Source organism: Macrobrachium nipponense, chromosome 2, assembly GCF_015104395.2.
Source record: "Macrobrachium nipponense isolate FS-2020 chromosome 2, ASM1510439v2, whole genome shotgun sequence".
In the NCBI taxonomy this organism is placed as follows: Eukaryota; Metazoa; Arthropoda; class Malacostraca; order Decapoda; family Palaemonidae; genus Macrobrachium; species Macrobrachium nipponense.
Genome location: NC_087201.1, coordinates 129,184,102 through 129,201,529, shown reverse-complemented (window position 1 = coordinate 129,201,529; position 17,428 = coordinate 129,184,102). Strand labels below are relative to the sequence as shown.

General features: G+C 42.6%; 1 protein-coding gene across 1 annotated transcript in view; it reads left to right on the top strand.

Annotated features, from left to right (window-relative positions):
• Positions 1 to 17,428, top strand: part of LOC135221310 (5-oxoprolinase-like) — a 709,982-nt gene that overhangs the window by 635,128 nt on the left and 57,426 nt on the right. Inside the window, exon 16 of the mRNA XM_064259114.1 lies at positions 2,712 to 2,823. Within this exon, the coding sequence (XP_064115184.1) occupies positions 2,712 to 2,823 (112 nt within the window). The remainder of the gene's footprint in view (positions 1 to 2,711; positions 2,824 to 17,428) is intronic.

The window sequence follows — 17,428 nt, the reverse complement described above, 5'->3', positions numbered from 1 at the left end:
ACCTAAAACTCAAACGAACCGGACCAAGTCCAGTGCGTAGCGGAGTGTAGTAACTCAGCAATACGGAAAGGTTAGCAGGGACCCACTGTATGTTCCGGTCCACTCTACTGGGTGGACTAACATCTTTCCGCTGGATGCCAGGACTCCGATCAGGAAAGGAGCCCTAGTAAGGTGGGAAAGAGCGAGAAGACATACAGGCTCGAGCGAACACGGAGCGACAAGGAAGCAACGGATGGGGGGAAAGGCCAGTAACCCCCCACCACATTACCACCCGGCCGGACCGAGACGAACCGGAGAGGTCGAATCCAGTCTGGGTCTGTCCCGTCTCCCTGGCCCCTCCGCCTGGGGGGAGAGAGGGAAGCAGGCTCGGGTATGTGGAGCGAGCATGGCAGACCGACCCACCCTCCCACCCCCGACTCTATGGAAGAGCGGGAGGGGGGGGGAAGGTGACTGGGCAGGCGTCTGGCTGTCTCGTGATCGCGTAGTGACCACGAGGCGGTAAGACCAAAACAAAACAACTAAGCCTAGGACAAACCAACTTGATCAGAGAGATGCTATCGGGAAGCAACTGAACTGAAAAGCAGTAGCATAAAGGGCCCACTTGGGCCAAAAACCAACTGATCAGAGGAGATGCTAGAGGGAAGCAATCCGAACTGATGAGCGGTAGTATAGGCTCAATGAGCCAGGACCTAGGCTAAGCCAGACGCCTAACTAACCTAACCATAACAAAATACATGGTACAATTAAATAAAAATAAAAGAAAGAAAACAATATAGTAGGAGAAAAAATCCAGGAGTGTACGACTAACCCGAAGGAAAGTCTACCACTCAAAGCTAGTCAGAGGCCGATACTAAGAGCCGGGACTAGGAGGGTCGGTGAAAGAAGAAGCTACATAAGGTTAAAAAGACATGCATGCATGACAAAACCTGAGTAGACAGTACCCATAACGTAAAACGATAATTAATATAGAGCGTACATAGATAAGGGGATGTTCTAGGTATGGGAGACCAAGAACGAACTCACCCACGAGGCAGAACCATGCTGCCATGCTTCCGACCCAGAGTTCGTATTTATACCTAAAAAAACGGCAAATACTGACCTCAGGGCCGGAAAAAACCAACTAACCCATAAATACTGAGTACTTAACTTAGCTGCTGCGATAGCTGCACGCTCCATTATAGATAAATCCAACGAAAGGGCACAAAAAACACAGAGAGAAAAATAGCACGTGACTCGTGTGCGCTAACTGAAAAGGATGGCCACCAGAGGCGCAGCAGTCGGCAGCATGGGAATGGAGGTAGTAGTAGTAACGAGCTGCTCACTGTGTGGGTTCGGCTCTCCTCATGGAGGGTTTTTGTAGTGGGAGATTTCTATTGGCATTTGGCTCGTGGTAGTGGTCTCACTCGCCTAGTGTTCATACCGACACCCTCTTGGAGGGTGAGCGAGTCAGTTATACTGACCTTTTTCTTTATTTTATTTATTCTCTGGTATGTGTTAGTACATTTACCCTAGAAATAATAGATTAAGGATATTTCGCGCAGCGACACGAGCTGAGCCCCAGAAATGTAAGATACCTTTCAGTAGCAGCACATCCCTCTCTGTAGCAAGGAGAGGGATGATGATAAACCCACATAAGAGAATATGTTGGTTTGTTATTGGAACAGATAGCTCTCCATCTTCTGCAAATGCAATGAACTATGACATTATATGAAACACCCAGAAATATGAACCTAAAGATACTCGTTTATCATAGGTTCTAAGGTTAAGGTCAGTTGTCTTAGAATTCCTTTTAATCAGAAATTGATGAAAGGTGGCAAACTCCCAGTCGGTTAACAATACTTACCTCCCACCAATGAGTAAGTCTATCCTATTGTTAAGACCGAAGGTTTGTTTCGTGTATGAACAAACAAAATTTTTAAAAATCAATTTGGATTTTTCATAATGAAAAAACATGAGGTCTTAACATATAAAGGGCTCACCTGTAACCACCCCTCTGACTGTTAAACTGGCTTGCAAGAGTAACTGATGCTATCACAAGATGCCAAAGGCATTGTGGAAGCTCCCACATAGCTCAGGATCAAGCACAGATGTCAATAGTCCCTTGCATACATAATTTTTTGTATTAATTTTACTAGTTTTCCAGCTGGTGCTAGAAAATTTATCCAAATGTTAAGACGGGGTTGTTAATTATGAAAAATACAAATTTATTTAAAAATTTGTTATCTTGTTCTCTTTTGTCATTGAGAACCATCCTCCTCCCACCCTTAACTCTTATTGAAAACACCTACATTTGTACAGCTAGTTATAAGGATAAAATTTGGCTTTTTAATTAAAAGAAAGTTATTGCCATTTTGTTACTGATTATCGTGCATTTTCACAATCAACAAGTAGGTGTTCATAATGTTTTGGTTGTTTTTTATCTCCATTGGTTTTGGTTTTATTTCTATTGGTTTTGGCAATGCTGTTTCTTAAAAGTAGCCTTTTTGACTTGTAATGTAATAAACAAGTCCTAAAAAATTTTTAAAAATATTTTTAGGCTTTGTTCATTTATTTTGTAATTATTCTTTGCTAATAATCAATATTATATTAGTTATAATTTGCTGCTATTTTTAGTAAAGTATACTAAGACTGTATACCTGAAATTTTAACTGGAAGTAATATTTAGTTACTCAGTTTATCTCTTACTGTTATTAAGATTCTGATTATTTCAGGGGTACAGGACCTGAAGTTTGGGGAAACTGTAATGCTCCTAGGGCTATTACTGTTTCAGCAATAATATACTGCCTTCGTAGCATGGTGGGACATGACATTCCCCTCAATCAGGTAAGAAATATGTCGCGAATTTGCCTGCTTATAGGGTGCATTAATTTTGGGAGGTATATGTATGCTACTGGAAAAATAATGTTTCCAAATTCTTTCATCTGATCTCCACTGCCATCTTCACAATAGGTTATGGCAGTTTGAAGTTCCTTACATAGTAGTAGTATTGAAATATTATTGTAAAGAGGAAGAAACAATAGTTAGGGGTTGGAGACCCAATTCCAGTCCTAGTAGCCCTGTCACTTGAGACAGGCACATATGTACACTATGGAAACTGGTCCTGTATTACCTGTAGCACCTTTATCTCTATTATAGCCATACACCCTGCCAGCAACACTTGAGATCTTAAAGAATCTGAAGAGTTAGATAAGATGGTACAGTACAACCTCCTAATTCCGCGAACCTTGCGAACAGGCCACTGGCCGGACCGCAGAAAACCCTGGAGTATAGAATACACTCCTAAAAATTAACGCTCCTATGTAAACACAGTCTTGCAAGCTAATTCCACAGACAAATAGCTTAGTTGCCAACTTAGCCTACAACTTGGCAAGTTCTGACACCATGTTTTATAATTTTATTACTCATTTGTTTTCACTTTATCATTTTATAAATTCATGCTGTATAATTTTCTTTAAATTATTGTGCTTTATTTAACACATTTAGCCTACATTCCTGAGTTAGTCTAACCATAAGTTGACTACCACTTATCTTTTCTCAGAATTTGCAAAATATTATTGATGACTTTTCTGGGTCGACCTGTGTTCGCCGGTGAAAAGGTCCTTCTAGCCTCTTTTCTGATATAAATACTTTCTAAATATACCAGAAAAAAAGTTAGCATTGGTATGCAGAGGTTACTACCCTCGCGCGAGCACCCTAAGGGCATCGTGTATACAGTTCAGGGCTTGTGAAAGCCCCTTTTATCTCCTAAATTTATTATCTTCATAATTATCACTTAAGTTTTTTTCATCATTTATTTTGATTGTAGGGTAATTAAATGAAGAAAATAAAAAATTTTGGTGATCACTCACACCGTGCATTCGCTGTCAAAAAGCAAACAAAGCATACTGCCATCTATTGAGGAAAATGAGCACAACATTTGCTATTGGGAGGGAAGGATAGAAACATTTCCTAGCATAGATAAAGATTTATGCTTGTGCTTCTTACCTCTTATCATCATCTGATCTCATGGGTGTGGGTGACATATCAAATGTGTAATACAGGCAGTCAGTCTCTGGGTTACGATGGGAGTTCCGTTCTTGATGCGCTGTAACCCTAAAATCGTCGTAAGCCAGAACATCATCAAAATTTGTAAGAAAACCTTAGTTTTAATGCTTTGGGTGCATTGAAAACTATGTAAACTGCATTCTTATTGCATTTTTCATCAAGAAAAACCTTTAAATATTGATTATTTTGCTTTTTTGGTGTCATATTTCTTGTGCCAGATGAGCGTTGTAGGCGTAGTAACCATGGAAATAATTTCTGAATAATATAATTGAAAAGCCCCTGAACCTCGGAACGTCGTAAGCCGAACCCATCATAACCCGGGGACTGCCTGTATACGTACAGCTATTTAAAAGAAATGAGGTCTTTCAAGCACTTTTAAGAGCAAGGAATTCATGTATTGCCAAATGTCTCATTGTTTTGACTAAGAGTTTTGACTTGGTAGAGCCTATTCAAGTGGAATCTCTAAAAAATATATTTGTGCATTTACGTTGAATATCAAAAACATATTTAACTTCACACATTTTTATAACTAACAATTATTTTCATAAAAACAAGATAGATATGGCATAATTTTTGCTCTTGGTTAAGTTTTAACAATATGTGGCACCACCCTCACAGGCACTCAGTGAACTAATGGCAGCTGATTCAAATCAAGCAGAACCATTGGAGTTCCTGGACCATGGAATGCTTGTTTTAAGAGGTTCAACTGTAGTATCTGTGTCAGAGAGAGGGCAGAGTGATATTCTATAAGGTAGATTTCCTCCTTTGGTCAGGGATCCCTTGATAAGCCCTAAGCAATTTTGCATCCCTAGGGAAGGAATTTCTTGGTGTGAAAGGTGAACTGTTTTGTGTCACAAGCAACCTCAAAGCTTTACTGTTGATCTCTTCACAATGAAGCTGAATCATCGTCTCCAGCTGTATTCTCCCCAGTTCTGGACCTTCAAGCCTGGGTAGTAGATGTTATAGTTCAAGATTGGACAAACCTATTTGTTTATGCCTTCCCATGTTAACCTCTGTTGAAGGGGGTACTCATGAAGTTGCAGGTTTCCAGGAACACCACCACTATTCTAATTGTGCCTTGGTGGCTGAGGAGGCACTAGTTCCCAGTCCTTCTGGAAATGTCAGTAGAAGTTCCCAGATAATTAGGGTGAGGTGGGGGAATGAATACCGACCTATTAATAGAAAAAAATTGCCTAAAAAATCCATTTTGTATCTGAGAAGTGCACACAGTGCCCACAACAAACTGCACAACATGGCCTACTTATGGTATACTCATAAATCCTTAAGTCCGAGAATAAGTGTCATATTTTACACTTTAAAAATTTTTGGGACCGTAGTTGGTGCTCCAAAAACGTGGGAAACACTGCCGGGGGGTGGGGGGATCCTCCAAAAACCAAATTTCCTGTTTTAAGCATAATGACACTAATGATCAGGCTTCCAAGAAGGCAGTAGGCTAGATCAGAAAGACTTAATGACATTAGACATATGAATAGGTAAAGTTGAACCCACCCAGTATAAATTTCCTGTTTTTAAGCATAATGACACTGATATTGAATCATAATTCACTAAATATCACCTTCAACATGACACAAAAAACACTGTTCCACTTTTTATTATGTATTTCAAAAATATTCAAAATTTCAAATATTCAAAACTTCAAAAGTATATCAAAATTTTCATAATTTCACGCATCTGTGTTGGCAGTTGATGTTTCCCCACGTTTACGATCAGTAGTCTCCCCCCCCCCCCCCCCCCCCCCCCCCCCCCCCCCCCCCCCCCACATGTTTACGGTCGGTAGTCCTCCCGCACCATGTTTTTTTTTTTTTTTTTTCAACAATGCTGTGGCAGCCACTTTGAAAGGACACACTTCATTTCGCTCGATAACATGTCAATATGGCTAAATATCGTAATGAAACTTAACTAGAAACAATCACATCATATTCATGGATGTGAGACATTATATGAGAAGCGTGAAAAATTTCAACAGACATCCAAAAAAATCAATTTTCTTACCTGATAAACACAGACGAGGTGATGGCGTAAATCTGTTGCTTTCGTGTTGTTCACCGAGATGGTTGCTGTGTTGGTGGTGAGTTTCAGCGCGAAATTTGAAATAGTTTTCGTACCAGAGCATAAGGTTTTTGTTCCCCCTCTTCGGTATTCACCCACCTCGCCCTATCTCCATGGAAGCTTTATGGAAATATCGAAATGGCTTCTTCTAACTACATGGGAACTGTCGACAAGCTCTTCAGCTATAGAGGCTTTTCTAAGTTGTCTAGGGACTCTTTCCTAATGGCAAAGGGGAAAGTCCACTATTTCTTGATCAGTACAGTGGGAGCTGTCATGGTGAAAATCTGTGGGTATTTCTTGGCTTTGCACCAAAATTAACAATACTATAATAAAGTTGTTGTGCTTTTGAAAGATAACAGAGGTTTGTCTGTTTCTTCCATCACGGCTATAAATCCATGCTGGCTTATGTATTACATTCTGGATTACGTATTTCAAAGAGATTGACTGGAATGCTGAAGGTTCTACTAAAGCCACTTTCATCGAAATTAGACTTTGTCTTAAGACACTTTAAAGGCCCTCTCCTTTCTTTTTTTAACACTTTCTGGTAGCCTTGGCTTTGGCCAAAAGAGTAAGTGAATTACAGTAGACCCCAGTATTTGCGGGGATGGGTACCAGATCCCCGCAGATAGCTAAAAGTAACTTGCCATTCTGCATTGCACAATCTCAGCCAATGGCTTTATGTATTCAGGGTCCATGTTCCACCTCCTATATCAGTGGACCTCACCTGATGAAAATCCTCATCTGACAAGTACTTACTATTGGATCATATTCATCAGGTAAGCAGTAATAAGGATATTTCTAATATCTGACAATAAGCTTTTATGGGCATCTCTTATCCCACCTCCAGCACACAATGTTGGAGTCGGCTAATGATAGAGGGTAAGTTTCACCTCAAAAATAATTATTTTTATGATAAAATCAATCTTTAGGTTATTGTTTTGATTTACAATGCAAAGTATATCCAACTTGTTGAGTAACAGAATAGAAATAACTTCATATGAGCATAATCATGAACATAAAATATTTGAAGTATAAAGGGATTTTGACAAAGGAAAATCTATTTCTGGGGGAGGACCTGTGTCGCCGGTGAAAAATCCCTGTAGCTCATTTTTTGTAAAGATAAAATAAATATCCTAAATATCACCGAGAAAAAAGCTAGCATGGTATGCTGAAGTTATACTACCTCAGAGCGAGCACCCCAAGGGGTGTCGGTATAAGTAAAGGGGCGTAGTGGAAGCCACTATTCACTGGCCCTCTGCCACTTAGAAGATCCCTTCTCCATAACCCCTCTACGGTGGGAGCCGTTACAAGCGCCACCCACCTTACCTTCCACTCACTACTACCACTAATACCCACGCGTGTTCTTCATTCCTGGAATAGACCTCCAGGCTTGAATTGGGCAAGGGTGGGGGAAAGGAAAGGAGAAAGAAGGGCCGGGTTCACCGGGCGACACAGGTCCTCTCCCAGAAATAGATTTTTCCTTCTTCAAAATCCCATTTCTGGGTTCGACCTGTGTCTGCCGGTGAAAACATATAAGTGAATTCCATCCAAGCTAAATAGATACCAAACCAGTGTATAAATGGAGGTTAATGAAACCTAAGGTTCATTGAAATTAGATTTAATGTCTTAAAATTAATGCAAAAATTAAACTTATATACTACTTAAACTAGGGCTTAAACTATGACTTAAGAGTAATAATTACAAGAAACTGGTAAATGATAATGTACATCTTGGTATCTGAGCCAACTGGACGGGTATGTACAGATGGTATGTAAAACCAATATGGTTTCACGACCAGTATCACAATAATATATACATGTTCCGATGGCGGGATGGCCAAGGCCCAGCCCGGCCTGGAAGAGAGAGGTTGGTGGGGAATACAAGCGAGTCAGGTAAGAAGGAGAGAGTATTAGGGAAAGAATAACAGAAGGGCTAGGAAGGGAGTTTATAAGACTCAGTTATTCAGGGGAGACTATACTCCCCGCCGCCACTGTTGAGAATTTAAGGGCCTCTATGTTTTTGAGATAGTGGTGTTTAAATACTGCTGGAGATTTCCAACCCGTATACTTCTTCAGGTCCTCAAAGTTCATGTTTTGAAAGTAGTTAATAGAGGTAGCCACTGCTCGGATGTCTTGGACATGTGGGACTGAATCCGGATTGGCCTGTTTAATAAAGTACAGTATTTGCTGTCTAATACCTTTCAGAGAAATTGTCCCACCTTTCTCTCTAATAACCAGAGGGCCTGAAGTCTTTTGGGAAGTCCCTGGATACAATGGTATTTCAGAGTATTGACCGGTACACAATGATGCATCCTGCGTGGAGAGGGAGAATTTTCCAAGGAGTCCACCTGTTTTGTGGGTCTTCGTTCTTAGCCAGAAATTGCCGATCAGGTGATAGTAAGACTTCATCTGACGGGAGGAAGTCAATATGGCCTGGATTTCTGGAGAGAGCCGAGAGTTCAGATATTCTGGCGCCTGAGGCCAGGGCCATTAAAAATAAGGTCTTTCTAAGAAGTGTTAAATATGAGCATGACTCATTGTTAGAGTCTAAGGCAAGTTTAAGGACATCATTCAAAAAACAAGAGACCACCTGGGGGCGGTCTGTTGGTGTCAAGCGAGCACATGCTCTTGGAATCGAAGAGAAGTATGCATCTGACAGCTTAATATTAAAACCTATCTGGAAAATCTTCCTTAATGCCGATTTTATCGTAGTAATGGTACTGGCGGCTAGACCTTTCTCAGAAAGAGATCTAAAAAATGAGATTGCCAGATTTGTGGTCATCTCATGGGCACTGAATCCTTTAGAAAATTGGCTAATTTCTTTACTGCTGAATCGTATTGTTTAATCGTTGAATCCCTCTTATCTGATTCAATGAATAGGATGTTTAAAGGATCAATACTAGCGTCCCTCTGAGCCGCAAACTTCATGAAGTCCATAAAGTTAGGGCACTCAGAATTCTTGAGGAAGCTGACACAGTCTGGGTTTGTACTACCTGCGTCAGTTCTGGATGGGGGATCCGTTTGGGCCTGAGATTCAGTTCTAGAAGGAGTGGATACCAGTTGCTTTTTGGCCAGTCGGGTGCCACTAGAGCTACTTGGCCTGTGAAGAATCTCAGTTTGTGCAAGACCTTCATCAGAAGATTCACTGGTGGAAAGAGGTAGATTTTCTGCCAGTTGTTCCACTCTAAGGACATCGCATCCGTAAGCTAGAGGGTCTAGGTTGGGAGCCACGTAGCAGGGTAGTTTGTGGTTGGCTTCCGTGGCAAAAAGGTCTACTTGAAGACCCCGAACTTGATTTGCCAACAACCGGAACGAATCCTCGTCCAGCGACCACTCCGATTCCAGCGGGGTGTCCTGGAAAGTGAGTCCGAGATAACATTTTTACTCCTGCTAGGTGAACTGCTGACAGGTGCCACTGATTCTTTTCTGCCAGTAAGAAAATCGCCAGCAATACGTGATTTAATTTGCTTGACCTGGAGCCTCCTCTGTTTATGCAGTGGACTACTACTAGACTGTCTGAGACCAGTCTTATATGTTTCTTCTTGGCCGGAGACAGACGTTTCAGGGTCAAGAACACTGCCATTGCTTCCAGGATGTTGATATGGAACTGGCGGAATGTTTCCGACCATGTTCCTTGTACCTTTTTGTGCTGAGAATACCCTCCCCATCCACGTAGAGATGTGTCCTTGTGGATCGTTAGAGACGGCGGAGGGAATTGTAGAGGTACTGACTTGGTCAGGTTCCGGCGTTACGTCCATGGACGGAGGCTCTTTGTCAGGATAGGCGGAATCACTGAGACCTTGTCTCTGAGTTTGATGTTGGCTCTTGTTCTCCAGATTCGATTGATATCCTTCAATCTGGCCTTTAACAGGACGTCCGTCACAGACGCAAACTGCAGCGAACCTAGAATCCATTCTTGGCCCCGCCGAGTAGCTTTCTTGTTTTTTAGAAACCGCTTCGTGGCTTTTGCTATTTCTTTTGCCTTCTTGGGTGGGAGAGATAGCTCGTGTTTGTTCAGGTCCCATTGGATTCCCAGCCACTGGAAACGAGAAGCTGGGGTGAGCCTGGGTTTCTCCCTGTTTATCTGGAATCCCAGGAATTCCAGAAATTCCATCACCTTGGAGTGAAAGAGATCTCTTGCTTCGTAGGTAGGGTTAAAGACCGGGGAGGTCACTATGGTTGAAGAGGTAAACGGCTGTGGGGACAAACTGCTGTTGGGGGTGCGCCTTAGAAGTGGATGGTTTTCCGACCTGGGAAACTGGCACTGCTTGCATTATTGCCTGTGGACGCAAGCCTTGGTAAGGATTATACCTCCTTGCCTTCTTGGTTCTGACTTGGTATCCGGGCCCCTCAAACTGTCGTTTGAAGGGGAGACCCCAACGAATCCGAAGACTCTGGTTGGCTCTGGATGCCTCTTGGAGGATGTTAGTAACTTCCTCTTTTGGGAAAAGGTTCTCTCCCCAGATTGATGACTTAATGAGCCTATTGGGCTCATGTTTTATAGAGGCACCCGCTAAGACGTGCTTCCTACAAGCCCGTCTTGCCACGGCAAAATCTTATAGGTCTGACTGAAACGTCTGCAAGAGCGCCTTAGTCAGGACCCTGAATACCTGCTCCTCAATATAGGTGGATGCTACCAACTCCGCCGCAGTGACGGAGTTGATAGATCTTGCCAGTCTGGTCTTTGCTTCAAATTCCGTCTTCACTAGGTGGTCCGGAATCCTGGGCAATTTCTCAGAAAACAGGTCGGAGGCGCAGCCCGGGTTGAGTTTACCTGTAGTAAACATCGCTGGAGCGTCCTTCCAAAAGTCCAATCCGGTGGGCAGGAGAAGGGAGGTAGCCTCCGTCTCTCTCAGTGCTGGTAGAGGTTTCTCCTCCGCCGCAGCTTGCAGCGTTAATTCCGCCACCTTAGACGTACATGGTGATGGAATCCCGTCCGGGGTTACAAACATTGTAAATCTGCCCTTATGCAGCGTTAACTTAGTGTTAACGCAACCCCATTCGGACAGGGTGCGGACCCAAGTGGCTTGTGCTTGTTCCCTCAGGAAGATCTCCATCTCCTTCGGGACTTTATCGACCCGGACTAGCGCATGTTTTGATAGTCTTACGAATCCTGGGAATGGAAATTGGAGGCCTGGAGGAAATAATTCAAAATCCTTGATCGGCCGGGTTCCGCACCCTTCAATCGTCAGCTTCCCGTCCAAGAACGGGGCATGCAGCGCCAGCCTCCATGGATTTTCCTTATCAAAAGGAGGAAGCTTGGACGCATCCGGCACCATCATGGATAGCGCCGGAGTCCCGAAGTCCGGTGAGCATATCCTCTAGAAGCTTGATCCTCTCGGTCAGAGACTTAAACGCCTGGCCGGAGGTGTCCGGGACTGAGGCGAGGCGTGTCGCCTCAAGCCTCTGGTCTATCACTCCACTAGCCTTCGATAACAGAAGGCTAGTGAAGGCTTGCTAGATCGACACCAGACTCCACCGCCTTAGGAGCGATGGTCTCTAAACCCATCCCCACAGTAGGGGGAGGGTTTGTGGCAGCAGGCGACTGTGCAGACGAAATCGACGGCTGTGGGGCCAAGGACAACTCAGTCGCCGCCGGCGGAGCTGGTTTCGTACCCTTTTTCAGGGTCTTGGTTTTTAGTCTTTACCATGGGAGCGACGGAAAGTGCTCCCGCACTAGGAGGGGTGGGCCTGGAGAAGCCCAGGAAGGAAGAGGAAGAAGAAGGAGTAGGGCTAAGAATGAGACTCGCCTCACTTACCTCCCCACCTACCTGTTCCTCCGTGACCATGGGCTCCATGTTGATATTGATGGCCGCCACTTTGTCCATCTAGTCCTGGTCGTCGGGGACCGGCATGGTTGCCATCCAGATGGCTTCTATCAGGGAGTCTGCTACGTCCGCCGGAACCGCCGTGTTGGCTGTGGCTCCCTGGAACAGAAGGAAGCATAGTCCGGTGTCCAGTATGCAGGGTTGTCCCTTCGGAGCATTCTTCCCGAAGCCGGCCACCCACTTCCTGAGGTTTTACCCTTGCTTCATGTCGAGCCGCTGAATCAGCCTGTCAGGGAGGAACCGTGTTAGTATTTTAACTGGAAGTAAAGTCTGTATAACAGCTTATTAAGTCATTATAACAGGACTTGTACACCAATGATGTAGCGAGGTAGTTACCTGCTCATCAACCAAGGTGGACACCATGTCGTAGCACACCATACATGCGTCAGGGTGCCAAACCATGTAGTTCTCAAGTTGCACCGCACAGTTGGCGTGCGAACGGCACACTACGTGGCCGTACGGCTTGCCCAGGGAGGCGGGGTACCCCTCTGCCTGGCAGTGAACCATCTGTAAATGGAATTTGTTTATGAGCACCAAACTTCGGTAACTTATGAAGAGAGCATGCACCTTAACTTAGATGGGTCAAGATCTATTCGCTACGTATATTCAAATAACTACCATGAATAAAGTAATTACTTTTGGGTGTATTAGCCTGGTCTCGATTCCGCCCTCAGAAGGTAGATACCGGTTCGTCATGCGGGATCTGAGGTCCGCCGGAGAGGGGGGGGGGGGAGATTTTCCCCTTTTCTCCGTTGCGTATGGCTGAGTCGGAAGGCTACATGTTACCCTAGCTGAACCCTGACCTGCTTCTTTCACTTCGCCAGGGCCGAGACTAAGGACGAAAGGGGCTAGTGCGGCGGATCAGTAAGGCATTCCTCTGAACCTGTGCGCACTAATTTAGAGGGAGCGTAACTCCCAGCCCGAATCCACCCGGGGAAGGGGGGGGGTGTTGGAGAACGAAACAATGAGCGACGGAGCTTATAAAATGTACGCTCCGGAGCTACATCCGCTAACTGGTGCGGTACCAGGCCGCTTGTAAGTCGGCGGAAACGTCTACTCGGAGACATACGGGGTTAATATTCAAATTAATACCAATAGCCCTCCCCCCACACCTTAGTGAGGGGGGGGTTGTGGTATATGTGGCCGGTCATGATCGCCTGGCCACCCAACCGATCAGAGATAGACTTATACCAAGGCTACATAGCCTACCCCTTATAGGGAGTAGGCCGACTGGCTCATGGCCCATCGCGGTTAGATGGTGGTCACTCTCAATCAGGAAGCTATGCCGGGTTAGGCCAAGGCGTACCAGACCGGTATTTACAATAACCTATAAATAACATAAATACTACAATATACCATATTCATAGTGAGGTCTAATGGAAGAGTTGCAAGGAAATTAGGCAAAAAGGGAGAAGTACCCGTATGGATCCATTTAAGTTCCGAGACCATGACCAAACTGGACAGGGTAGGCCAACTAACCACCCCTGCCAGACTGAAGTGGACGGTAGTCCTCGACTAAACCTACTAAATCGAAATTTTTATCTAGACCAGCAGGGCGGGTGGACCTCGACCAAACCTACTAAACTGAATTCCTTCGATTTAGACCAGTAGGGAGGCAGATCCGAGAGCACACTGGTAGAGAATCTCTCTATTTTAACATCCTCCCTGCTAGCCTAATAGCACCACAGGGGGAGTAGGGTGCATCTAAGGGTACTAGGGAAGGGACACCTAGCCTACCTTCCTAGGGTTAGCCTAGGCTAGGTTGAACTAAGTGGGGAGAACTCATCCGACCTTAGTGAAATCAACAACGTACATAAATCAAGACTTATCTAAGATTATGTCAGCACTACTCATACGTAATCTCACTACTAGACGGAGAGAGAGAGAGAGAGAGAGAGAGAGAGAGAGAGAGAGAGAGAGAGAGAGAGAGACCCCTCTCTCCCTGCACAAATATGATAGGCTTAATAATAATAATATTGTGCATCGATATAAAATTATGTAGAGACTGGCGCAAACTCACCCTTGAGTCCCTGGGGAGGGGGGGGGTCTTTTTATTTACGATGTAAATTAACCCACTCCTCTTATACCCCCAACGAAAGTCACGAGCGAGTTAGGCCTACTCCCAGTCTTACTTTGGATAAAGTAAATACGCAATACACATATGTCACTGATGACTACACATCACCTAGATGAAAGTATGTAATGCCTAACATATAATATGAAAAATATTTATGTAGTTATCGTGTGTGAAAAACCACTCGCGCTCTGATGACGTTCCCAAAATGGCGGCACAGCTGACGGCGCCCACAATACTGTTCTGAGGGGCCGAAGGCAACTTATGGAAACATTTCAATCATAAAAATCATAAACACGTAAATTGGAGTACTCAACTTAGGTGTAGTAGGAAGATCTGGTGTTGCCATTGCGAAAAAAACGAAAAATCCTGGTACCAAAACCGAAGCGAAGTGCACACACAGATTGCTAATAGTACAGGAATGTGGAACGCGCGTGGGTATTAGTAGTAGTAGCGAGTGGAGCTTGTAACGGCTCCCACCGTAGAGTGGTTTTGGAGAAGGGATCTTCTAAGTGGCAGAGGGCCAGTGAATAGTGGCTTCCACTACGCCCCTTTACTTATACCGACACCCCTTGAGGTGCTCGCACTGAGGGTAGTAACTTCAGCATACCATGCTAGCTTTTTCTCTGGTATATTTAGGATATATTTATACTTGAAAAATGAGCTACAGGGATTTTTTCACCGGCAGACACAGGTCAAACCCAGAAATTAGATTTATGATGAATTAAAGCTAATGTTTGACATCCCTTAACTTGTCCTTTAAAAGCTCGGTTTTGCAATTAATATATTACTGTGTAGTCAAATTTTCAATTTCAGGGTCTTTGAAACATATCATCATGTTATCAGACTAGGAATGACAAAAAACTTTAATTTAAGCTAAGCTGTCGGGAGGATTAGTACACTCACTACAAAAAAAAATTTAGTACAGTGGTACCTCATTTGTTGAATCTTTCTTATGTTTTGAACTTTCCATTTTCGGACAAAATTTTCGAGAAAATTTTGTATCATCTGTTGATCAAATGCTCGTACTTCGAACTGACTGATTATCCAGTGTATGCTTGTATTTGATGGCGTACTGGGTCTTAAAGTTGAACCGTATTAAATTTTTAAAATTTACAATATACAGTGGACCCCCCGTATTCGCGTTCTCCAGATTCGCGGACTCACACATTCGCGGATTTCTCTCGGGAACGTTTCCCTGCATTATTCGCAGAAAATTCGCGCATTTGCGGTATTTTTCTATGGTAAATATCCACAAATTCCTGGTTTTTTTGATGAATTTCATCATAAAATGCACTTTTTGTGATAAATCTATTAAAAAAAAAACCATGTATGAAAATTTTTTAGGGTTTTTTTGGGGTTTTTCTTGAGTTTTAACTAACAAAATAGGCTGTTTTTAGCATTTTTATAGGGGTTCCAAACATTCGCGGGTTCTAACTATTCACGGGGGGGTCTGGTACGCATCCCCCGCGAATACGGGGGTACCACTGTATAGTTTAATGATAACAATATTTGACAAAATAAATAAATGTATAAAGCTTTAATATGAAATTTACCTTTCAATGTAACATTTAGCATAAAAGATGCATAAAATCGTACGTAACTGCAATGACGTTACGCCCAGCTGACTTGAGACTGAATGAGGGAGCACTGATATGTTGAGGAGAGAAGGACAAGAGAGAGTACAAATATTACTGTATGTATGTAAAAGCAATAGCAATTCACATAAAAAGGGTGAGCCAGTGTTCAGTGTGCCAAGTGAGACAGTCTAGTTGAACAGTATTAACAAAATAGTAAATGAATGAACAAAGATTTTCACAAAATTTCGGACAAATGAATAACAAAATCATTAGTCATTATGGTGATATGCAGCTAACTTGAGGTAGAGGGAGGGAGCATTTATATTTTTGAGGACTAATGAATGAATGATTTCAAGTTATTGTGCGTCGTGGTATTGTTGAGGAGAGACAATAAAATCTTTACTATAATATGTATGTACGTAGAAGCCGTACCAATTCACATAAAAAATAAAATTTATTTAATAAAATGTTATTTCACAATAAATTTAACATAATGATAAAACATGTAAACAAATGCAGTACAATAAAAAAAGCTTGCTCAAGTCATTGCTTGGTGCACTGAGAGAGAGAGAGAGAGAGAGAGACGAGAGAGAGAGAGAGAGGAGAGAGAGAGAGAGAGAGAGAGAGAGAGGAGAGGGGGAAGAACAGCTCTGCTTCCCACTGACTTATCAGCTGATCTGGGATGATTATTCGCCTATTTCTTTCACTTGCACTCAATCTGCCCAAATCACTTTTATTTTTGTTATGGTAAAATACCAATCTAATGACAATTGCTTTTTACAATTTTTTACAACTGTAAAAGTAACTCAGCTCTGTAATAAACAAACTGGCTCTGCTTTCAGCTTCTGTGTGCTTTCAATTGTTTGTTGAAACGGCTTCCTTGTGAAAAGTTATTTTATCTCTCCTTTTCTTGCATTCTTGACTTATTACTTATTTGTTTGCAAAGTCCTCATGCTTGTTTGTTTTAAAAGTCTGCTATTTGCCAACAGTAAATTGATGTATTGTGGCATAATTAATCTCTCTCGTGCACTTAAGATCCAAGTGTAAACAGCTGATTTCTCTCTCTCTCTCTCTCTCTCTCTCTCTCTCTCTCTCTCTCTCTCTCTCTCTCTCTCTCTCTCTCTCTCTCTCTCAGACACACTATCAATTCCTTTGATTATCTTTGTACCTAATATGCGATAAAAATTGATTTTTGTTATCAACCTTTCCATACTGCAACCAATTCAGTTTGCTCAAAGGGTTCCCGTCTCTCCTCCCTCCTTCCCCCAGCCGGCCGGTGCCATTTTTACCAAACAGTTGTAAATCATACAAAGAAAAAATAAAATTGTGAAAATTTTACTTGATTTTATTTACTGTTTCATTACTTCACACTCTTAATTTTAACTTTTGAACACATTATTAATAGAAATAATGTGAAAAAAGGGACTTTTTGGGTTGGCTGGAATGAATTATCCTGATTCCCTTTATTTCCAGTGGGGATATTTGTTTCATATTTTGAACAAATCGTACTTCGAACAGCCTTCTGGAATGGATTATGTTTGAAGTATGAGGTACTACTGTACATACTACCAAGATATCTGAAAAATATTAGGACTCTTATGTGGAGACAAACAAGAAAAATTTTTAAATAAAATATAAAGGTTGAAATAAAACACACAATTCTACTTAATACTCTTTATTCGGTATTTAGCCATATCTTCCCCATGCTTTTATTCAGTATTTAGACATATCTCCCTTATGCTTTAAAACATAATTCTTCTCTTTATTGAATTAGACAGTTCCTTGAAATAATTATCGTCCAGCTCATTACACCAAACCTTTTCTATGGCAGCA